Genomic DNA, 25752 nt, shown 5'->3' with positions numbered 1-25752 from the left:
GTCTCATTCCTTGATTCGCACCTTTATCCAAGGTGTGCGTCACTTGGTCCCTCCTAGAAGGGAGCCCTTACCTCCATGGGACTTGAACTTGGTTCTGTCTGTGTTGCAGCGTTCCCCGTTTGAAAACATCAGGGAAATTTCGTTACCTATGCTATCTAAGAAGGTTGCATTCCCGGTAGCGATTACTTCTGCTCGCAGAGTGTCGGAGTTGGTGGCGTTATCCTGCCGTTCCCCTTACCTGGTGGTTCATAGGGATAAGGTGGTCTTGCGACCTAATCCGTCCTTTCTGCCAAAGGTGGTTTCGGATTTTCACCTCAATGAGGACATTGTTTTACCTTCGCTTTGTGCGAACCCTAAGCATCCAAAGGAGGTTGCCTTGCATTCTTTGGATGTTGTCAGGGCGATCAGGGTTTACCTGTCATCGACTGAATCCTTTCGGAAATTGGATTCTCTCTTTGTACTTCCTGAGGGTTCTCGGAAGGGTATGGCTGCGTCTGTGGCAACCATTGCCAAATGGATCAGACAGACCATTGTACAGGCCTATTCGTTGCGGGAACGGGTTCTTCCCTTCCCTGTCAATGCGCACTCTACCAGGTTGGTGAGTGCATTCTGGGTCTTCCGGCATCAGGCTTCGGTGGCCCAAGTGTGCAAGGCTGCGACTTGGTCGTCGGTGCACACCTTTTTCCAAACTCTATAAAATTGATGTTCTGGCATCAGCTGATGCCTCCTTTGGCCGTAAAGTTCTTTGTGCGGCAGTGCCATAGGGAACCCTGGTTTTGTACGGGTCCCTGGCTGTTGGGGTTGTTTTTCCCCTTGGTTATTTGTTTTCCTGGGTTGTTGCTCATGTTGAGCCCTTTTTTGTTACCCAGAAGGTTAGCTTTCTGTGCATGTAAGGTTCCTTTCTCTGATGTGGGTACTGCGTTGCTTTTCTGGCGGTTGCGTTGCCCACCCCTCATGTCTACACTGCTTTGGGACATCCCCATTAGTGAAGACTGTGTGAATGGGCGGCGACTGTCGGAGGACGTAAGAGAAAACTGAATTTTTGTAAAATCTTACGGTAAAATTCCTTTCTCTGAGTCCTCCGAAAGTCGCCGCCCCCGCCCCTCTTTTGGGGGTTTTTTATACACTATGACTGCTTGCGACCAAACTGAATTGGGATGGCTATTGCAGGGGGGTATTGGACTGGAAGGACAGCCCCCATGGGTGTGACTATGTAGATGAATTGTTCTTTTACAAGTCTTATGCCTAGTAACTCCTGTTGAGAGGAAGCAATACCCCATTAGTGAAGACTGTGTGAATGGGCGGCGACTGTTGGAGGACTCAGAGAAAGGAATTTTACGGTAAGATTTTACAAAAATTCCGTTATTTCTCCTGATGTAAGGTGAGCAGCCATTGCACTCTATGGTAGATAGTGTTTGTTGGGATTCTACACTGGTGACACCCTTATCATCGGACAGTATTATTCACGTTTTTTTTTATTTTCATTCATATTTTTTTCACCATTTTGATTCATCAAATTTAAGGACCTTTTAAGTATACCTATTTTTTAGATAACAGCGATATGTTTTAGTGATTTCTATTCTAATTACTGTTGTTGTATTTCACGTTGGGATTAGTCCATCACTGTGCTTAATTTGCATGATATGCACTCTTAGACTCTTTATATTCATCTTATTTTGTTCACATTGATTTGAATATTTTATGTATTTCTTATATTCTCACATTGTTTTTTTTTTTTTTTTTTTTCTATGCCTTAGAGCCGATCTCTTATTTTTATTATTTATCACTATTTTTTGTATGTGGTGACACTGTAGAGATTGGCTGCCTAAGCTGTTGTTTACCCTGGTTTATTTAGGGATCTGATTTATTTGTTCTTTATATACCAGCTTATACTGGTAGTGCCTTTGTTTTTATCTACTGTACTACGATCAGGGGATAGATGTTCCTGCTTGCCTTCTTGTTTCAGAGGCCGCTAACCTCCTTCTTTGATTAGGACCATAATGCAGGGTGTCCTATGGCTCCCTGTGCCATTCCTTGGGATTTGAATTTGGTTCATTCAGCACTTCAGAAACCACCCTTTGAACCTACTGGGTGTTAGGAGCATAAGTCCGGCTCATGCTCCTACTCCACCTACTCAAGTGCTGGTAGGCCTACTTCCTTTAAAGCATGTAAGGCTGCTAAAGGCAGAAGAAACACTCACCGGCCATCATGTTGAGCATCACATTGGACATATTCCCTCTGCTAGGCATGTGTCTGAGCTGGTGGGTTTGTTGTGTAAAGAACCCTTTCTGGTCGTACACAAACACAAGGCAGTTTTTAATTCCTAGAGCCTCCTTCCCTCCTAAGTTGGTTTTGGCCCTTCACCTCAACCAGGACACTGTGCTTCCATCCCTCTACCAGGCTTCAGTACATCAGGAGATTTCTTTTGTCTGGACATAGTTTGTGCTGTGCGTGTCTACCTTGCAGCCCCTGCTACTACTATTAGAAAGACTTTGTCATTCCCGGTGATCCCATAGACAGAAGCCAGCTTTCTGCTCCACCAATTCTGACTTTCATTTGCTAGCTTACGTAGCCCCAAGTTCTGATGTTGTGTGGTCCTGTTCGTTTTTTTTTTTTTTGTTAACTGTTCCCCATCCCTAAGTTGGACTACATTTGAACATCCCAATTTTCTTTGAATCTTGTGGCCACCAATGAACAAGAAACATTAGGATTTTGTACTTACCATAAAATCTTTTTCATAAATTTGTTGATGGCACAGTTCCCACCCCTCTGTTTTAATGATCCTACTACTGCCTTGCTACAAAACGTATGCATGCTGAGAGTGGGAGGGGTTATACCCTGCTGGTCACTACTTGTTTTTGTTTTTTTGCCAGTGTCCAGATTCTCTTGTAGGCTGCACTATAACCCATTAGTCTCTGACTTCCATATTTTTTCCAAAATATATTTATCTGTTGTTGCATCAAAAGATCAGATCTATGTTTGACCAGGCTTAAAGCTGAGCTCCAGCCTTGCCTTCAGTTTTGCACAGTTGTACAAGCTCCTCTCTTGTAGGGAAATTGCTTTCTTTGATTGCACTGCATACTGTGAACTTCTTACTGTGTGTATGCCTTAGCAAATAATATAGTCTACCTCATTTGCTGGCTGGAGGAAGTCTAGCATTTAGTCTTTTTCTCCCCAACTTTACTGTCCCTGGCCTGCACCTCTCATTAATTGGATTTCAATTCTTTTAACCATGGAAGCTCGGCATCATGTGTGGGTGTTACCTAGGGGAGTGTGCATGCAAATACAGTCTGAGGTGGAATTCCCACTTCTCCACACACATCTTTCCATCAAGGCATTTTCATATTTGCACTATTCCTACTCCTCCAATGAGTAAGTCCACTGCTTGCATCAGGGCTGAAGGTTGCTGTGATATTTTCAGCACCTTGCTAACCTCTTCACAAGCCCTGGTCTGCCTGCATTGCATACAGAAGCACACAGGGATCCAATAAGGATGTTCCTTGGTCTAAAATAAAGTTTGGAATAAAACAGGTTTTAGTTAAAATTGTCTTTAGTATGTTGACAAAGGGAGGAATAAAAACAGGAAAGTCAAAAGTATAAGCAGATTATATTTAATTTTTACACATGATGCATTCATGTATTTGTTGAACCTAAATTTATATTTTCTTCTTTCTGGCATTGAATGATCTAACTTTGATGAGTTTTTGTGTTGTCTGCTTAATGATTTTTGTGTGCAGAGGATCAGCTTCCTCCTGGCTTTCCTAATATTGATATGGGCCCCCAGCTTAAGGTTGTAGAACGTACAAGAACAGCTACTATGTTGTGTGCTGCTAGTGGAAATCCAGATCCTGAAATCACCTGGTTTAAAGACTTCCTTCCGGTAGATCCTGCAGCCAGTAATGGAAGAATCAAACAACTAAGATCAGGTAAGGGAGGAAACCGAGTTAATGGGGGCAAAATTCAGATGTCTAAATGGCTGTACACAAACACTCTTGTCTCAGGCATGTGCATATGTTTGTGTATGTGTGTGTGAATATATATATATATATATATATATATATATAAATATATACACACACACACACACACACGGGTTCTTCAAAAAGTTTCCACACTTTTTTTGTTTCGCAGCTATCTTCACCACAGCATGACAACTCTTATACCAAACTGCAAGGTCAGCCGGCTTGCAAGGCAGACTAGTCACATGACACCCTTGGACACAGCCAATAACTACTCCTCCCACCCACACCAGTTTCAGCCAAAATATAAAAGTGCAGAAACTTTTTGAGGTCCCCTCGTGTTATATATATATATATATATATATATATATATATATATATATCTCACATCCTAGTACAACCATGTTGGAGCAATGTAAGTGGACACTGTTAAATACTCCGGGTTTACTGATTCCAAATAGAGAATGTCTATATATATATATATATACATACATACAGTATATATATATATATATATATATATATATACTGTGTGTGTGTGTATATATATATATATATATATAGTGCTCAGCATAAAATGAGTACACCCCAACAGATTTGTCAGAAAACCTTTACTTTCCTTTCGGAATCAACATTTTCTATGGGACACTATACTGCAAAATACTCCCACAAATGTGGGTCATTGATTGCAGCCAAGATTTGTTAATTTCCACACACAATTAATATTTTTCCTAACAAATTCATTCAAGACCATGCTGCAAAAATGAATTCACCCCTAGTCTAATCATTCATTAAACAGGTGTCCAGCAGACAGTTGATTATAAAAAAAAAAACCCTTTCATGCTGTCAGCAATGACACAACATGGAAGAGAAATGTCACAAGGCCTCAGAAAGAAAATAATTTCTTTAGAATACTGTAGCAAAAGTGATACAAAAAATAAACAAAGATGCAACCATCTCACAGAGACATCCAGGCCGTCCAAGGAAGTTAACACCTCAATGGGAACGTCTTCTAATGAAAAGGGTTGAAAAAAATCGCCATGCAAGTACACTGCAGTTAGTTAAAAAAGTAGAAAGCCAAACTGGGGTGATTGTTTCCCGTGACACGGTACAATGTACGCTATAGAGGAATGGCATGCATGGGTATCATCCAAGAAGGAAGCCTCTCCCTAATGCCCATGCACAAAAAAGCCCACCTAGAACTTGCCAGGGACCATGCTGAAAAAGAAGACTACTAGGACTTTTTTGGAACTGATGGCTGCAAAACTGTATGGCGTCGCAAAGGTGAGGAGTACAAAGAAAAATGCAAGGTTTCTACAGTGGAACGTGGTGGCGGTGTCCTTCTGTGGGGCTGCATGAGTGCTACTGGTGTCAGGGAGCTGCATTTCATTAATGATATCATGAGTTCACAGATGTACTGCTCTATATTGAAAGAAAAGCTGCTACCATCACTCTGTGCACTTGGTCGTCATGCACGTTTCCAACATGGCAACGATCCTAAACACACATCTAAGGCTACTGTTGCATTTCTGAAGAAGAACAGGGTGAGAGTGATTCAGTGGCCATGTATGTCTCCTGGTCTGAACCCAATCAAACACCTATGGGGAATTCTAAAGAGACAAGTTGAGCATCACTCTCCATCCAGCATCCAGGCTCTAAAAAAAAAAGAGGTTGTTATTGAAGAATAGAAAAAGATAGATGTTGCGGTAAGTCGGCAACTTGTTCATTCCATGCCTAGAAGACTTGGTGATGTCCTTACAAATCATGGAGTCATACAAAATACTAGATGTAGTAGTTTTTGTTGTGGGTTGTATTCATTTTTACATCAACTAATTTGAGTGAAACGGAAGATTTTCTAATCTAAGTTATATTATTTACCTTACTTTCATGTAATGAGCTAAACAAATGTTCTATAAAACTCAGTTTTTTCAAAATTTTGGAAATTGTTTTAGTGTTCATTGAGATATTGATTTAAATCTTACTTTTCAAAAGGGGTGTACTCATGTATGCTGAGCACTAGATAGATAGATAGATAGATAGATAGATAGATAGATAGATAGATAGATAGATAGATAGATAGATAGATAGATAGATAGATAGATAGATAGATAGATAGATAGATAGATAGATAGATAGATAGATAGATAGATAGATAGATAGATAGATAGATTGTATTTTAATTTATTTGCAAAATATAGAGTCTATGCCCACAATGAGCAGGCAGTGTGGGGTTTATTTCATAAGACTGGAGAGTGCAAAATTTGGTGTAGCTTTGCACAAAAGCCAATCAGCTTCCAGTTTTTTTTTGTCAAGGTTGAATTGAACAAGCTGAAGTTAGAAGCTAATTGGCTACCATGCAGAACTGCACCAGATTTTGCACTTTCCAGTTTTAGTAAATCAAACCCTGTTTGCTGCAGCTGTTGAATAACTAAGTTTCATCACAGGAAAGTAGTCACTCATGACATGAGTGACTCACACCCACACTCATGACATGAGTAACCCATACTACACTGAACAAAATTATAAACGCAACACTTTTGTTTTTGCCGCCATTTTTCATGAGCTGAACTCAAAGATCTAATGGGCCATACACACTATAAGATTTTCTGAAGACTTTTTCCTTTAAACTTACCAAAACCATATAATATGAGGTCAAACCTAAACACTTTCAATGTGTATGCAATCAGGCAGGCCCCTGCACTACATAGAAAAGGTAAATCTGAAGGAAATCTAACCACAAAAGTTGGATAGTGTGTATCCAGCGTTAGACTTTTTCTATGTACACAAAAGGCCTATTTCTCTCAAATATTGTTCACAAATCTGTCTAAATCTGTGTTAGGGTCCTATCACATGATGCGCCGTCCGGCGAGGTCCGTTCTCTGCTCAGCGGGGATCAATCTACCGACCCCTGCTGAGCAGGCAGGTGACAGCTCCGTCTCTACTCTGTGTGCAGAGAGGGAGCTGTCAGATCCCCACTGTCCTCTATGGGGGAACCTGATGAGAATGGACCGCCTGTCCGTTCTCATCCCATCCGATCCGCTGGATAGATGGAAAATAGGGGTTCCCTCCGTCCGGATTTCACGGACAAGATTGGAATCGGATAGCAGCAGGTGTCAGCGGAGATGTCTCTGCTGACGTCCACTGCCTCATAGGGATGCATGGAGGATCCAATCAGGTCCGCCTCAAAAAACTGACAGGCGGATCTGATCGGAGCGTGAAAGGACCTTTAGTGAGCACTTCTCCTTTCCTGTGATAACCCATCCACCTCACAGGTGCGGCATATCAAGATGCTGATTAGACAGCATGAATTTTGCACAGGTGTACCTTTTGGGGGGGTCCGGGAGGGGGGGTCCGAAATCCAATCAGTATCTGGTGTGACCACCATTTGCCTCACGCAGTGCAACACATCTCCTTCGCATAGAGTTGATCAAGTTGTTGATTGTGGCCTGTGGAATGTTGGTCTACTCCTCTTCAGTGGCTGTGCGAAGTTGTTGGATATTGGCAGGACCTAGAACACGCTGTCTTATACGCTGATCCAGAGCATCATAAACATGCTCAATGGGTGACATGTCCGGTGAGTATGCTGGCCATGCAAGAAATGGGATGTTTTCAGCTTCTAGGAATTGTTTACAGATCCTTGCAACATGGGGCCGTGCATTATCACACTGCAACATGAGGTGATGGTCGTGGATGAATGGCACAACAATGGGCCTCAGGATCTCGTCACGGTATCTCTATGCATTCAAAATGCCATCAATAAAATGCACCTGTATTCGTTGTCCATAACATACGCCTGCCCATACTATAACCCCACCACCACCATGGGCCACTTGATCCACAACTTGAACATCAACAAACCGCTCACCAACACAATGCCATACATGCTGTCTGCCATCTGTGAAAACCAGGATTCATCCATGAAGAGAACACCTCTCCAAAGTGCCAGACACCATTGAATGTGAGCATTTGCCCACTCAAGTCGGTTATGACGACGAACTGCAGTCAGGTGGAGACCCCGATGAGGACAACGGGCATGCAGATGATTTTCCTTGAGACGGTTTCTGACAGTTTGTGCACAAATTCTTTGGTTATGCAAACCGATTGTTGCAGCAGTTGTCCGGGTGGCTGGTCTCAGACGATCTTGGAGGTGAAGATGTTGGATGTGGAGGTCTTGGGCTGGTGTGGTTACATGTGGTCTGCGGTTGTGAGGCTGGTTGGATGTACTGCCGAATTCTCTGAAACGCCTTTGGAGACGGCTTATGGTAGAGCAATGAACATTCAATTCACAGGCAACAGCTCTGGTGGACATTCCTGCAGTCAGCATGCCAATTCCATGCTCCCTCAAAACTTGCCACATCTGTGGCATTGTGTTGTGTGATAAAACTGCACATTTTAGGCCCCTTTCACACTTGGAGTCCGTCGGCGGACTCTGTTTTTCTCAGCGGGGGATCGATCCGCCAATTCCCCGCTGAGCAGGTGGATGGCAGCTCTGTCTTTGCGCTGTGTGCGGAGACTAAGCTGTCAGGTCCCCACTCTCCTCTATGGGGGAATCGGATGAGAACAGACCGCCTGTCGATTCCGATCCGATCCGCCAGACGGATGGAAAATAGGCTTTCCATCCGGATTTCACGGACAGGATCGGATCGGATGTCAGCGGACATGTCTTCGCTGACATCCGATGCCCTGTAGAGATGCATGGGACATCCGTTCAGATCCGCCTGAAAAAGTGACAGGTGTATTTGAACGGTCCGCAAGTGTGAAAGGGGCCTTAGAGTGTCCTTTTTTTTTTTATTGTGGCCAGCCTAAGGTACACCTGTGCAATAATCATGCTGTCTAATCAGCATCTTGATATGCCACACCTGTGAGGTGGATGGATTATCTCAGGAAAGGAGAAGTGCTCACTAACACAGATTTAGACAGATCTGTGAACAATATTTGAGAGAAATAGGCCTTTCTCTTACGTCCTCTGACAGTCGCCGCCCACTCATACAGTCTTCACTACTGGGTATTGGTCTTATCCACAGGAGTACGCTAGGCAGAAGATTTTGTTAGAAACATTAACAAAAACTTAGCATAGACACACCTATAGGGGGCTGTCCCTCTGGTCCAATACCCCCCTGCTAGCAGCATTCCCAATTCAGTTTGTCTTTTGCCTAGTTAGGAGTAGGCAGACTTCCCTTGGCTGGGGCTGCAGTCTCAGCCTTTTCTTCTGCTTCTTAATTTTTATTTCTGCCAAGTGATTTTTCTTTACACTGATAGCTTTTTATTTGTTCCTGCGCTTAGTTAGTCAGACTTCGGAAGACTACAGCGTTTGCGGAGCTGGGAATCGCACTGGTTGTACTAGAGCCTTACGGAATCCCAGCCTGCCACCGAGCGTTAGCAGGCTATGCGTACGCCCTGGCCTCGCAAATGACCTGTCCCTGTCCTCAGGGACAAAGCCTGCGGAGTGGCTACTTCGCTAGGATGTCTCTACTGCGGTACGCAGCGTGTTGCTAGCGTCCTGTTCGGCTGACGGCACCCCCACCCAGAGTGGGAGGCTTTCCATCACAGAGTGGCACCCACGTTTTCGCTGGATTGGTGAGTACCATGCTACCCCTCTGTCTATGGCATTTTCTGTCGGGGGGTGTATGTGGGGCCTCTGTTATGGGGATGGCAGTCTATTTGGAGTCTGTGTTATCCCCCTCATGTCTGTCTGTATGGTTCCCGTGTGTCCCTCATGGTCCCTGCGGGGGCGCTATAGCGATCCTGCCTCGGTGTTGGGGGTCCATGTGTCCTTTGTGGTGCTTGTGCTACGTTTTGGGGGTACAGACATGTTGGGGGCTGCAGCGGTGTAAAATCGCGGGGCTGCCATTTCAGGTGTGGGCAGGCTGTTTGGCCTCATGTAAGGGCAGCAGCCATCTCCTCTGTAATGCTTGGCGCCCTTTCGGGCGCCATCTTTAGTGTGGGCAATGTGTTTCCCCATGTGCTCGGCGGCCATTTTCTCGGAGCCTCTCCCATTGACTTACATTGGCAACCATTTTCTTGTGGCTCAAACCTATGTTTGGCCTCTAGTGGCGTGACATAATTTCCTCTCTCCAAGCACTCGGATCGAGCTGGCAGCGTGGTTTTGTATAGATACACTTCTGGGTGGCTTTTCTGCTATTTTTCCGGGTTTCTATCTCTGCTGGCAGTTATATCCTTCAGTGCTTAGTAGCACAGGCTAGTCACTCATTGCGGTACATTGCGGTGAGAACCGCCGCTATCGCCAATTTAAAGGGCCAGCGCCATAAAATTTCTAAGTGTGTTTTATGGAGTCCCAGGATGCCAAATTCCCCCCAGCTCTGGTGGAGGGTTCAGGTACTCCTGAATCCTCTGCAATAATCTCACTTACTGCTGCACTCGCGACTTAAGCGTCAAAAGTGGATCTGTTGATGTCTGAGCGGGCTTCTAAGAAAAGGCCCAGGCTTTCTCAATCTTCTGATTCGGAGCTAGATATGGTTGCCACGGACAGTGTACCCCCTGAGGGGTCTCAGTCCTCTCAGTCAGATGGGGAGGAGGAGGAGGGGGAGGATTAGCCCCACCCGCCGGGTAAGCGGTCTTCCTTTGGGACCCGCAGAACCCAGAAGTCGGTTCAGGTGTTTCCCTGTCCCGCTGAGTTTCACGAAACCGTGAACGAACAATGGCGCAATTTAAAGCGCAATTTTGTGGTACCTAAGCGGTTTCATTACAGTAATCCCTTTGCGTCTCCGACGGATTCGCGCTGGACTGTGGCCCCTAAGGTGGACCACACGGTATTCAGGTTAAATAAAGCCACTCTGATGCCCGCGGAGGATTCTCCGGTGTTTCGGGACCCGTAATGGTCTCTCAGGCTGTGGTGGAGTGGACTAAGGTGCTAAGACGCACCCTTGTGGCTGATTCCGCCCCTCCGGCTACTCTGGAGATGGTGGACCAAATTATTCAGGCTGTTTTATACCTGTGTGACGCGGCCTTGGATGAGGCCCCTTTAGACTCCCGCTTATCTGCGGTCGCAGTGACGATCCGTCGCATCGTGTGGTTGAAAAGCTGGTCGGCCGACCAGACTTCCAAGAAGACGGTGTCTGACATCCCTTATGCAGGGAATCGCCTTTTTGGGGACTCACTGGACGAATTGGTTAAGGGGGTCACTGGGGGTAAAAGCACGCTGCTGCCCCATGTGTCCAGGGGCAAGTCTTTCTGCGGAAAGCGGGGCCCTTCCTTTAAACCTAACCAGGGGTCCTTTCATGCCTTCAAGGCACAAGATAAGGGCAAATCCTTCAAGGCCTCTGGTGGCCAGAAGAAGCCTTGGGCAGGCAAGCCTAAAGCTGCCCACACTGGCACGGCGGCCCAGTCCGCCTTGACCCGAAGGGGCGCCCTTACCCGTTTCCGGGGTGGGGGGATGTCTGCGCTGTTTTCCCGGACCTTGGCTGGCCAAGATTCAGGACAGATGGGTTCAGGAACTCATTCGGTCAGGGTACAAGATCGAATTTCGATCGCGCCCAGCAGACAGATTCTTTCCCTCAAATCTTCATTTGACCCCAGATAGTTTCCGCGATCTTCAACGGGCGGTTCAGGATCTGCTCGCCCAGGGGGTGATAGTCCCAGTGCCACATCGGGACAGGTTTCGGGGTTTCTACCTAAATCTTTTCATGGTGCCCAGAAAGGAGGGCAAGGTGCGTCCAATTCTGGACTTAAAGTTTCTGAACCGCTTTGTGCGGGTTCAAAAGTTCTGCATGGAATCCCTCCGATTGGTGGTGGCCTCCCTGAGCCCGGGAGATTTCCTGGCTTCCATCGACCTCAAGAATGCGTATTTACACATCCCCATTTACGAAGGTCATCAGATGTACCTCTGATTCGCAATCGCGGAGGAGCACTATCAGTTTGTGACGTTGCCTTTCGGTCTCGCTTCGGCTCCAAGGGTGTTTACCGAAGTATTGGCTCCTGTCATGGCCCTGTAGCGGGCGCAGGGGATAGCAATCCTTGGATATCTGGACGATCTCCTGTTAAGGTCGAGCTCCAGTCCAACTCTGTTGCATGATCTGTCAACCAGATGTTCAGATGCTCCAGGAGCAGGAGTTCGGGTGGACCATCAATTTTCAGAAGTCGACATTGTCTCCTTCTGTTCGCCTCCCTTACCTGGGGATGGTTCTGGACTCTGCCCAGGCGAAAGTCTTCCTGCCGGAGGACAAACTCCGGACTCTACAGAACGAGGTCAGGTCCCTCAGGGACAACAAATCCTCATCGCTCAGAACCTGAATGCGGTCCCTGGGATTGATGGTGTCAGCCTTCGAGGCGGTACCATTTGCACAGTTCCACACACAATCTCTGCAAGCGTAAATTCTGGCCAGGTGGGACAGGCATCCTCAGTCCTTGGACAGGAGGATATCTTTGAGCCACCAAATCAGAGCGGATCTTCTGTGGTGACTCCAGTCTCCGGCTCTGACAGAAGGGAAATCCTTCCGGCCGTTGTTATGGACGGTGATCACCACGGACGCCAGCCTGTCGGGCTGGGGTGGCGTTCTGGGCAATTTGTCTGCCCAGGGCACTTGGTCGGAGGAGGAATCCTCTCTACCGATCAATGTCTTGGAAATGAGAGCAATCAGACTATGTTTGCTCGGTTGGTCGGATCGGCTTCGGGGCCGCCTTGTGCGTGTGCAGACGGACAACGCAACTGCGGTGGCATACATCAATCACCAAGGGGGCACCAGGAGTGCTCGGGTGGCCAAGGAAGTGGCCGAGATTCTGTCTTGGGCCAAGACGCAGGTCTCGGCGATTTCGACAGTTCACATTCCAGGTGTGGAGAACTGGCAGGCCGACTATCTGAGCCGTCAGACCCTGGAACAGGGGGAATAGTCCCTACACCCGGAGAAGTTTCAGATGCTGTGTGCGCGATGGGGATCCACGGACGTGGATCTGTTTGCATCTCGTCTAAACAACAAGATGGGAAGGTTCGTGCAAAGAACACGCTATCCTCTGGCAGACGCCTTGGACGTGCTGGTGGTGCCTTGGAATCGGTATCGCCTGATTTATGCCTTCCCCCCGATTCAGTTGTCCAGGTTCCTTCACAGGTTGGTCTTGGAACCGAGGTTGGTAATTCTAGTGGCCCCAGACTGGCCGCACCGGTCTTGGTACGCGGACATCATGCAACTGGTCGTCGAGCCTCTTTGGCGGCTCCCACTACAGGACAATCTGCTGTCTCATGGGCCGATCTTCCATCCGTCTTTACAGTCACTGGCTTTAACGGCGTGGCTGTTGAAAGCCAGGTCTTGAGAGATCGGGGTCTCTCGTCGACGGTCATCCCTACCTTACTCAAGGCAAGGAAGGCCTCGTCCGGTAAGATTTATTATCGTACCTGGAAGGCCTATTTGGCCTTGTGCGAATCGCAGGGTTTTCATCCTCGCTCCCTTTCGGTGGCGAGGGTGTTGGCCTTTCTGCAATCTGGTGTGGACCAGCGTCTTGCACTGACGACTATCAAGGGTGAGTTATCTGCGCTGGCCATTCTTTTCCTGCACCCCTTGGCGTCACACTCCTTGATCCGCACCTTTATTTAAGGGGTGCATCATCTGGCTCCCCCTAGGAGGGCACCCTTGCCTCCTTGGGACTTGAACTTGGTTTTGTTAGTTTTACAACGTCCTCTATTTAAGAACATCCGGGAGATTCCTCTGCCTGCGCTGTCACGGAAAGTCGCTTTTCTGGTGGCGATCACATCTGCTCGCAGAGTGTCGGAGTTGGCGGCCCTATCTTGCCGCTCTCCCTACCTGGTTGTTCATAGGGATAAGGTGGTCTTGCGACCTCATCAATCTTTCCTTCCAAAGGTGATGTCTGATTTCCATCTCAATGAGGACATTATCTTGCCTTCGCTGTGTGCGAATCCTAAGCATCCTAAGGAGTTTGCCTTGCTTTCCTTGGATGTGGTCCGGGCAATCAGGGTTTACCTTTCATCTACTGAATCCTTCAGAAAGTCGGATTCTCTTTTTGTCCTTCCTGAGGGACCTCGGAAGGGTATGGCTGCGTCTGCGGCAACCATTTCTAAATGGATCAGACAGACGATTGTACAAGCTTATTCGCTTAAGGAACGGGCTCCGCCCTTCCCTGTCACGGCGCACTCTACCAGAGCGGTGAGTGCGTCTTGGACCTTCCGCCATCAGGCGTCGGTGTCTCAGGTGTGCAAAGCGGTGACCTGGTCGTCAGTGCACACCTTTACAAAATTTTATAGTCTTGATGTTTTGGCGTCGGCAGATGCCTCCTTTGGCTGCAAAGCTCTGAGTGCGGCAGTGCCTTAGGGGAGACATGGCATTTTTTAGCCTGTCCCCTCCTGTTGGGGTTTTTTTCCCTGGTTATTTTGCTTTCCTGAGTTTGTTCGCTCCTGTTGAGCTTTCCTGTTACCCAACGTGTTACCTTTCTGGTTCAGATAAGGTTCTTTTCTCTGATTTGGGTGCTGCCTTGCCTTTGAGACGGTTACGTTTCCCACCCCTCACATCTACTCTGCTTTGGGACATCCCAGTAGTGAAGACTGTATGAGTGGGCGGCGACTGTCAGAGGACATAAGAGAAAATAGAATTTTTGTAAGAACTTACCGTAAAATTATTTTCTCTGAGTCCTCTGACAGTCGCCGCCCCCGCCCCTCTTTTGGGGTTCATGGACTATCTACTGCTTGCTACCAAACTGAATTGGGAATGCTGCTAGCAGGGGGGTATTGGACCAGAGGGACAGCCCCCTATAGGTGTGTCTATGCAAAGTTTTTGTGAATGTTTCTAACAAAATTTTCTGCCTAGCTTACTCCTGTGGATAAGACCAATACCCAGTAGTGAAGACTGTATGAGTGGGCTGAGACTGTCAGAGGACTCAGAGAAAATAATTTTACGGTAAGTTCTTACAAAAATTCTATTTTTGTGTACATAGAAAAAGTCTTAGATCTTTGAGTTTAGCTCATGAAAAATGGGGGCAAAAGCAAGTGTTGCGTTTTTTAATTTTGTTTAGTGTAAATAACATTTTGTTAATAAAGTTAATTTTATAGAGACACAATTTTGTGTCATTGTATAATCCATAGTGAGAAATAAATGCCTACACTTAACAGACAAGAGGATTATTTTACAAGTATACATGTTGGTGTTGAGTAGATGCAGCTAGTTAGAAAATCTATTAGCTTATTATGTTTCTCAGTTTACTTGCAAGATTTTCATGCCAAGGTTCCTGGCTTTACCTCCTGTTGCTCTCTCACACTTTCAATGTAATCCTTCCATAAAGGCCTTCTTCAAGTAAAAAAAAGAATGCAAAAAATGTGTGCCATGCTGATTGACCCTCAGATCCTATTTTCTATATGCATTTCATGACCTAGCATACTAACTCTAAAAAAAAAAAAAAAATAACTGGAGGCTGGTGGCCACTTTGCAGTCTCAGCAACATTAGGATGGAGTCACATGGTGAATTTAGCAAAATGTTGCCATAGATAGTGTGCCAATTTATGGTGTGTAGCTGTGCCAAATGACTTACTTTATTTATTATCTCAAACCAACCACTGCACTCTTTTGACTCCATATGGTTTGAATTAAATTAAAAAATTGTGTACCCTTTCTGATCTCTCATTGTTTGGCTAGTTTGTAAGCAATTGATGTGACTGTTTATGTTTACATTTTCTTTACCATATTTCATGTATGTGGGTGTATATATACTATATATATATATATATATATACACACACACACACACACACACACACACACACACACACATTTTCTGTCATGTACTGCACTTTTCAGAGTTATTTCGGAAGTCAAACATTTATGCACATCAGTATACATGGGTCCAAGACACTGGGAGCCTGGATCAGAAGACTGTCATCTCTTTATGTGAATAGCTTAAAGTGGTTGTAAACACTTACATTTACCCAGTTAATTGACTGGCCTGAGGTGATACACAGAAATGAAACGAATCCTCCTACGTAAGTTGTACCCACTTATCTGCAGTCTCTTGTTCTCTACAGTCGATCAAAGTCCAGAATTTAGAAAGCTTGTCAGAGCTGTCAGAAAAAAAGGGGGAAGAGAGCTGAAGTTACGTTCTGCAGAGCTCAGTGAAGAGAACTCTTCAGAGCTGATTGGAAGGAAGGGACACACCTCCATTCGCACAGCACACAGGAACAGAGCTCAGGCTGTCAGTCAGCTGGAGCTCCCTCTCCCTGTCCCTCTCCTGTCACCTTTTTTTCCTCCTGGTTTCAGGAAAACTTGTCAGAAGTGATTTATGCTGATAGCAGAGGAATAAAGCAGTAGACAGAAATGACACAGAACCTAGGTTCACACTGAGGCCTGTTTAAAATCGTGCGAATTCAGCTGAACTCGCACGATTTTAAAACCTTCATTTTCAGTCTGACTTCTGTGGCGATTTCACAGACATTTTTGCGGGTTCTTGCACAGATGTCTATTGAAATCCTGTGTGCTGTGCGAAGGGAGGTGTGTCTCTTCCCTCCAATTTGACATGTGAAAACGGACCAATGTGAACGTGGGCTTAGGGATTGATTGACTAAAATGGGAAAGTGCAAATTCTAGGGCAGCTCTGCATAAAAACCACTCAACTATTAGATTTTGTTTTTTGTCAGAGCCCAAGTTAACAAGCTAAAGTTAGAAGCTGATTGGCTATAATGTACAGCTGCACCAGATTTTGCACTCTTCAGTTTTATTAAATCAGCCCCTTAGTCCTCTTAGTTGAGACAGTACACACTATGGAGGGATTTACTTTGTTCATATTTAATGCTTGGGGTTTACAACCACTTTTTAGGATAAAAAGAGGTAGTTGTCTGCCAAATGGGCATAATTATGGGCTGAGAGGACACTCCTGGGTTCGGCCTTCTCTCAACAGAATCTGCAGAGGGAAAGATATATATATATTGTTATATTGCAGCCATTTGCTAAAATCATTTAAGTTCATTCTTCTTCCTCATGAATGTACACATAGCACCCCATACTGACAGAAAAACACAGAATTGTTGACATTGTTGCAGATTTATTAAAAAAGAAAAACTGAAATATCACATGGTCCTAAGTATTCAGACCCTTTGCTGTGACACTCATATATTTAACTCAGGTGCTTTCCATTTCTTCTGATCATCCTTGAGATGGTTCTACACCTTCATTTGAGTCCAGCTGTGTTTTATTATACTGATTGGACTTGATTAGGAAAGCCACACACCTGTCTATATAAGACCTTCCAGATCACAATGCATGTCAGAGCAAATGAGAATCATGAGGTCAAAGGAACTGCCTGAAGAGCTCAGAGACAGAATTGTGGCAAGGCACAGATCTGGCCAAGGTTACAAAAAGATTTCTGCTGCACTTAAGGTTCCTAAGAGCACAGTGGCCTCCATAATCCTCAAATGGAAGACGTTTGGGACGACCAGAACCCTTCCTAGAGCTGGCCGTCCGGCCAAACTGAGCTATCGGGGGAGAAGAGCCTTGGAGAGAGAGGTAAAGAAGAACCCAAAGATCACTGTGGCTGAGCTCCAGAGATGCAGTCAGAAGATGGGAGAAAGTTGTAGAAAGTCAACCATCACTGCAGCCCTCCACCAGTCGGGGCTTTATGGCAGAGTGGCCCGACGGAAGCCTCTCCTCAGTGTAAGACACATGAAAGCCCGCATGGAGTTTGCTAATAAACACCTGAAGGACTCCAAGATGGTGAGAAATAAGATTCTCTGGTCTGATGAGACCAAAATAGAACTTTTTGGCCTTAATTCTAAGTGGTATGTGTGGAGAAAACCAGGCACTGCTCATCACCTGTCCAATACAGTCCCAACAGTGAAGCATGGTGGTGGCAGCATCATGCTGTGGGGGTGTTTTTCAGCTGCAGGGACAGGACGACTGGTTGCAATCGAGGGAAAGATGAATGCGGCCAAGTACAGGGATATCCTGGACAAAAACCTTCTCCAGAGTGCTCTGGACCTCAGACTGGGCCGAAGGTTTACCTTCCAACAAGACAATGACCCTAAGCACACAGCTAAAATAACGAAGGAGTGGCTTCACAACAACTCCGTGACTGTTCTTGAATGGCCCAGCCAGAGCCCTGACTTAAACCCAATTGAGCATCTCTGGAGAGACCTAAAAATGGCTGTCCACCAACGTTTACCATCCAACCTGACAGAACTGGAGAGGATCTGCAAGGAGGAATGGCAGAGGATCCCCAAATCCAGGTGTGAAAGACTTGTTGCATCTTTCCCAAAAAGACTCCTGGCTGTATTAGATCAAAAGGGGGCTTCTACTAAATACTGAGCAAAGGGTCTGAATACTTACTTACTTTCCGTACCCACTGTATATATATATATATATATATATATATATATATATATATATATATATGAAAAAAACAAGATAAAAATAACTACATGATAAGCCGCACATAGTGGGGTTGGTTTACTAAAACTGCAGAGTGCAAAATCTTGTGCAGCGGTGCATGGTAGATAATCAAATTCTAACTTTAGCTTGTTCAATTACGCTTTGACAAAAAAAAGAAACAAGAAGCTGTATGGTTTCAATGCAGAGCTGCACCAGATTTTTCACTCTCCAGTTTTTCTAATTCAACTCCTATGTGTTTAAGCTCACCTGAGGTCTTACAGTGAGGTAAAAGTAGCAGTAAATCATTGTGCTTCATTAGTAACCAGAAAGCATTAATATAATTTGTGCCACACTCCCTAGCCTGTCATGTCATCTTCAACCATGTTTTGTGTCTTTCAACACACTGTCTTTAAATAAATCTCTTTGTTTTTTTTCTGCCATTCTTTTGTAAAAAGTTACCAGTTTTGGAGAGGGGCTATACCCCCAATCAGTTTAATGCAAGAACTGTCATGAGCCCACACACAAATAAATAAATAAATATGTAATATATATTTTAAAGTATATGTAAACCCTCTCTGAATGACATTTAGTTTGCCTCAGCTTAACGTAAAGAATGATTATGTATTTATTGAGATAAAATACCATTACTCTCCTCTAGTTTATTTGTAGTTCGTTTCTGTCTGCATGTGCTCTAGCCACTTCTGCTTTGCATTTTAAAAAGCGGTCTTCTTGGTGGGGATAACAGTAGACCATGCCTGCACAATGAACCTATCTAGATCTGATTGTACTCTCCACTGGGAGAGCATGTTACAGGGTGACATCACAGGAGAACACCAACAGAGCGTTATCATCTTGTAACAAGAAGTTACTGAACTGGCACAATGAACAGTTTTTTTGTGAAAGATGCAGATTTAAAGATATTTAAAAGTATCTTCGCAATATCTTTACCATGTTAGAAATGTTATTGATTGGGTTTTCATATGCTTTAATTTGTGAAGTTTTCTTAGTGCCATAATGTTTGTCCCTCTCAACCAAGCATTGTACTGTATTGTTATATTTGTATATATATTAATTAGAATAAACATGTGGCTGGGCTATGGACATTCTGGTATTTAGATATTCCTGAGCAGCAAATGATCTTTAAAACTTGCCCTCACTAGCTGCATGCATTGTACAATACTTTCTCTAGGTTTACATTAAAAGGTTGTCCATAACTAGAAGACAGAGCATGGGAGCTAAGCTGGCTGAGAAAGCAGCTATTGTAGAATCTGACTACAGTGATTCTGTTTTGAATTTGAGGATGATTTGCTTCACAAAGTACACACAGTTACAGGTCAGAAGGACATTTTTAGAGCTTATTTACTGCTTGTTAAGATAATGAAAATAACTGAATGTCTATAGCCTGGCCATAGGTTAATATTTAGGCTATATATATGGTTGTCATTCTCCCTTCCCCCATAGTGCTGGTGGTGTAGTGCTGCTCCAAATAAAAAATATAAGTGTAATTTTCCTTGTTTGCTTGTTGCTGTCTTTATCTAATACTGATTTGCCAGTATTAAATATTTTTAGATTGTCTGCTTCCTGCTCGAATACTACTGCTAAATGCCTATGCCTCTTCTACCCCCCAACAAGAATGTCTTATAATTTAATAAGCTGCTTTCCATGCACCTTTGCAGATAATGTTGTTTGACTTTTGGAAATGATGAACTGCATACAGTTCTCTTGTTTTTTTAACTTTTTTTTTTCTCTAGGGCAAATGTTTTGTGACCCATTTGGAAACTTTGCATTATACACATCAATTAATCTAAATTTGTTTTGAGTAAAATATTCTTACTAATTTCTTTGTGAACTGGTTAAGAAGCCTTTTTTATCTGTTATCTATCGAAGCATTGTTTTCTAATATATAGGTATTATATATAGTAGGGCTCTACAGAATATATGCCTTTTTAGCAAATATTTATGCCTACAGCTCTATTTTAATTCAATAAATCGAATACTAAAAAAGTGGGACTTTAATGGTATGTGGTTCAAGTGCAACAAAACATCATTTGGATAAAAACTATTATATTTTACTAAGCAGGATTAAAATTGTTCATATAAGAAAGTATTTGCTTATATATTGTATGCCTCAATTCATTATATGTACACAAATGCATGAATGTGCAAACATTTTACATCTTGGAACCATCCACAGATGTGCTGTGCCTACATCGCCATATTGGCCACAACTGCAGTTTCAGAGACCTGCGATAAAACCCACTGGTGGCCATGGCACCTCCTCAATATACCTCAATGGGGTGGCTGATGTTTATATCCATCATTTTGACTAAAACTGTGAACTTTTCCACTGCTTCACATGGGAACTGAATAATGCCTCGTACACACGCAACGATTATCGGCCGACCGATCGTCCGACTTTTGTCTAGAGTTGTGTTTTGTTGGTTGGAATGTGCCTAGACTGCACACGAATTTTCTCGGCCAACAAAAATCTACTTCAGAAGTGATGTCATGTGATGGTTTACTTTCCGTGTGTTTTTTCTTCTCTGAGCATGCCCAGTCTTGCTCATCAAATTTTTGTCTGCCGAAATCTGTACTGACTGACGGAAAATCGGCCGTTGTGTTGACGGCCAACAAAAATTTTATAGCCTGCACACCAGATTTTATTCGGCCGAAAAGTCGGAGTCGGTTGTCGAATGCATCATACTAACAAGCCGACAATCGGCCGATCGGATGTTGGCCGAAAATTCCCGGCCAATAAACGATGCGTGTGTACGAGGCATAAGGAGTTCCTTCTGTCTTGGTAGAACTGAAAGAAAAGTGTATTTTTTGATAATGTCTGTACCTCTGAAGAAGTGGACATATTATTCCAATAAAACACATAGGTATATATTAAGCAACAATGTTCAGGATATATAAAATCATGTATGGAGAAAGATGTTAAATGTATACACATTCATGCATTTTTATACACAATACAACCTTGAGTATGGTATCTGTAAGCTAATGCTTTTTTAATATGAATCATTTTTATTATTGTTTATTAAAATGCTATTTTTATTTGATTGTATTCATGTTTTGTTGCAATATAACAAAATGGGCATGGAGTTAATGGGTGTTTTATACAGTGTCACTTGGCTGCTGAAATCACATCCAATATGGTCATGGCCAGCAACCCTCTCAGGCCTTTTGAATGAAAAAAAGGGAGGCTTTTACAGGCATATAAAATATGCATAAATCATGTTAATTACACATTTAGTCTTATGGGAGGAATGGTATTCAAATGAATAGGCTGGTGACAGGGTTTCTTTAATTACTGGAGAGGATGACTTATACTTAAAATGGTTGTAAAGGCAAAGGGTATTTTATCTTAATGCATTCTATGCATTAAGATAAAAAGCCTTCTGTTTGCAGCAGCCCCCCTAATACTTACCTGAGCCCATCTACATCCAGCGATGTTGCAGGAGTGTCTCAGCTGCTCGAGACTCTCCCTCCTCATTGGCTTAACCAGCAGCGTGGCGCCATTGTCCCCCATAGTAAGCTGCTTGCTGTGGGGGCACTCAAAAGGAGGGAAGGGCCAGGAGCACCGAAGAGGGACCTGAGAAAAGGAGGATCTGGGCTGTTTTGTGCAAAACCAACTGCACAGAGCAGGTAAGTATAACATGTTTGTTACAAAAAAAAAAGGCTTTACAATCACTTTAAAGCATATTTAAACCAAAAACAAAAATAAAATGTATTACTGCTTACCAGTCCTTAGATGTAGGAGCTGCATTTGTTTTCCTCATGTCAGTTTATTTTCCTTTTATGTTCACCTGGTAATCCTGCGAATAATGCATTTCTATCCCTTTATGGCTAAACTCATTTCTCCCCTGTATCTACTGTATAAAAGGAGCCATCATTGACACACAGGTTGAACTTAAAAAATGTCTGCCTTTTATTTGTTTTCATTACATGGTGGATTGATGGCACTGTTAGTTTTCACAATAAAGGATGTTTGTGTTATATTTTCATCTTGTAGGAAGCAACAAAGACATTGCATTTCTGGCAAGAGCAGATAGAAAATTCTGTACTTGCTGAAAATGTTCTTAGCCTGAAAAAAAAAAGGATGCGTAAGTTGTAAAATAAACAAAAAAATGTTTGTTTTTAGATTTAGGTATGCTTTGCATTAAACACACATTCTGCATTGATGACTTAAAAAAGAACATTTATTGCAGTGCAATAATGACATCTTTATTTTCTCCAACTTTTTTAATTTAGTTGTGTTTAGGAATAGGCACACTTTTAAAACCCTGTTAACTTCTTTAATAAATCAATTCATTTTCATCTCCAGCAAGTCTGCAGATATCAGAAGTGGTAACCTGATTCTCTTGCTGTGTGTTGAGAGCTTTAGGCCGGGTTCACACTGCTCCAACACGGAAGTCAGACAATTTCCGATCCGACTTTGCTCTGCGACTTCATGTCCGACTTCCATGCAGCCCCTTCGGTGGCTGGAAAACACCCATGCTAAAGAAAAATGTAAAAAATGGCGTGCGGTTCCCCCCCTCCAAAATCCATACCAGACCCTTATCCAAACATGCAGGTCAGGGAAAAGGGGAGGGGGCGAGCTCCGTGCCCCCCACCCCAAAGCACCTTGTCCCCATGTTGGAGAAAGAAGACACGTTGGAACAGATTCCGATGAGCCCCCTGCCCACAGACCACCTCCCAGGGGAGGCAAGGTGCTTTGGGGTGCAGGGGGTGCAGAGCCCCCCTTCCCCAAAGCACCAACCCCTCCATATTGAAGGCTTGTGGCCTGGTATGATCCAGGAGGGAGGGCGGCTCACTCTCTTGTGCCCCCCCTCCCTTTCCTGACTTACCGGCTGAATACTCTGATAAGGATCTGGTATGGTTTCCGAAATCTATTTCGATCTGGTATGGTCTTGAGGGGGGGACCCAACGCCGTTTATTTATTTTTTTTAATTTGGGTGTGAGGTTGCCCTGCAAGATCCTCAGAGCACAAGTTGCATGCCACAAGTTTGATCAGTTAAGATGATGATCCAACTTAGATGGGACTTACATTAAAATCAATGGAGTGCAAACCTGCCCAAGTCAGACCAAAGTAGTGTAGGAATGTTTTTCAAACTTGGACCGACACAAGTCGAACCATTTAATATGGTTCTAATAGGAAACCATTCATTTTGACATGTCATGCGACTTGTGCTCTCAAAGTTGGAGTGTATGTTGGACCAGTGTGAACCGGTTCTTACTGTAACATCCTTTTCCATTCCTTTTATTTACTGATCAACTCATCTGCAAACACAGGACTCTAACTATAGAGTAATATCAAAAAAGGTATTCTTAACGTTGTTTTACATGTGCATGCTCTGTAAGCAGGCTCAGGATTGGCTGACAGGCAAAAGCAAGCGAGCCTGTCATATAACACTGGTAAATGTACTTGTGCTTGCGTACAAGCTTTCAGACATTATTGAAGGCAAATGCTGTATATTGAATTAACCAGTTATGTGAAACATAATAATTTTGTTTTACAAAGGTGCCCTTATTCTTCAGTAAAGAGTTGGTACCACACAAGGACATAAAGCATGGGTTGATTATGCAAACCTGGAGCTGACCTAAAAATTGGTTCTCTATAGCAAACAGCCAGCATTCTGCTTTTATTCATTGGGAAAATGAAACAGGAAATCTAAGTGATTGCCGATGATGTCAAACACATGTTTGCTCTAACTTTATTATTTGTTTTTAATAAATCATAATTTATTATAAAACTTTCTAATTTAGTAATGCATTTACAAAAAAGGCAGGTGTGCATAAATGCCATTTACCCAGAATGCCTTCCTCCTTTTGCTGAAGGTTACATACTTTGACAGAAGATGAAAAATGACACCTGTTTACCAAGTTCAACCTTAACATGTATTTGTATAATTTCCCTGAATAGCATTACCTGATGCCCCTCTACACATGCTTTGTACTCCAGTGGGGCACCAAGTGCTGATAAGGCCTATTAAGCGAAAATGTGACATTCCATTGGTTGATGTTGACGGTATGGTGTTCAGTTAGCACAACTTCAGCTAGTGTTTCCTTTTTCATTTTCATGTATATAGAGTGGGGAAGAGATTCAACTTCTATCAGGTTTATAGTTCTGCTTGTGACCTCTATAGTGACATTTTCACTCACATCCTGTAGCTGTCACACCCATGCAAGAAATGATGGGTGTGATCATTACTGTGACAGGAAGACATAAACAACAATAAAAACATTGTCAAAAGTGCTAACCATTCCCTACTCGACTAAAAAAAAAAAAAAAAAAATGTTTTTCTCTGTGTTCCCTTTGCAGAGATTTTCTCTTACTTCCTGTATATCTCCCCAATAGCAACACATATGGAAATGGAAAACCTGAAATAAACTCTAACCCTGCTTTGCTCTATCTAAAAAAAGGGTCTTGGCTGGAGTTGGGCTGTAAACGCTTGCTATATAAAAATGAAATTTACCCCAAAATCCTTTTTCTTTTTAGAAAGGCTTGGTTAGGTACATTTTCTAAGATGCATTGCCTAAGTCTCCTATGTATACTTTGTTCCTAAGTCTTCTTTTCATTTAAGGTTAGTGTATTTGGACAGAGCAGGGGTCCACTGGTTAGCACTATCTGCATGGAGTTTGCATGTTCTCCCTGTACTTGCGTTGTTTCCCTCGGGTTTTCTGGTTTCCTCTCGTGCTCAAGAGACATGCTGTTAGGTTAATTGGCTCCTGTCTAAAATTCTTTCTATGATATTCTAGTTAGCATGTCCAAGATGGTTGCCTCACCATCTGCCCCAATACACATAAAAGCAATTTGAGTCCCCAATGAGAAAGGAACTATAGAAGTATACAATGATTTAAGCTAATATTTTTAAATCACTTCTGTGGAAGCAGCTTTAGGCTGCATTCACATGTCAGCGTATAATCGCGGGCAGAACCGCCGCGGTTCCGCCCGCGATTCGGAGATTTATTGCAAATCGCGGGACACCTAGCGTTGCCCGTTGATTTGCAATAGCCCCCCAAATGCCGAGCGATGTTGGCGCGATTTACGCCCGCCGAATCGCGGCAACATCGCGCAAACAAAATCGCGGGACGCAATACGCTCCTAAAAGTACAAGAGCTTCTTTGGAGCGTATTGCGTCCCGCGATTTTGTTTGCGCGATGTTGCCGCGATTCGGCAAGCGTAAATCGCGGCAACATCGCTCGGCGTTTGGGGGGCTATTGCAAATCAACGGGCAACGCTAGGCGTCCCGCGATTTGCAATAAATCTCCGAATCGCGGGCGGAACCGCGGCGGTTCTGCCCGCGATTATACGCTGACATGTGAATGCAGTGACAACAGTGTTGAAAACATAGTAATCATATGCACGGTATTCACTAAAAAACACAGATTTTTTTGTGTTTAGAAAGTTTCCCAGTGGCAAATAAAAATTCTAACAACACTTGAAACCATTTAGCAAAGTACCACTGACGTGTCTA

The 25752-nt window shown here is 43.8% G+C and overlaps 1 protein-coding gene across 12 annotated transcripts in view; it reads left to right on the top strand.

Annotated features, from left to right (window-relative positions):
- The window catches only part of PTPRS (protein tyrosine phosphatase receptor type S), a 540344-nt gene that overhangs the window by 106855 nt on the left and 407737 nt on the right, over nt 1–25752 (top strand). For all 12 annotated transcript variants that reach the window (XM_082243959.1, XM_082243967.1, XM_082243958.1 and 9 more), the window contains exon 4: nt 3738–3926. In XM_082243959.1, coding sequence (XP_082100085.1) covers nt 3738–3926 — 189 coding nt within the window. The remainder of the gene's footprint in view (nt 1–3737; nt 3927–25752) is intronic.

Source organism: Pelophylax lessonae (assembly GCF_965119305.1).
Source record: "Pelophylax lessonae genome assembly, chromosome: 1".
Classification (NCBI taxonomy): Eukaryota; Metazoa; Chordata; class Amphibia; order Anura; family Ranidae; genus Pelophylax; species Pelophylax lessonae.
Note: the sequence above shows the minus strand (reverse complement) of the source record. Positions and strands in the feature narration are given on the sequence as shown.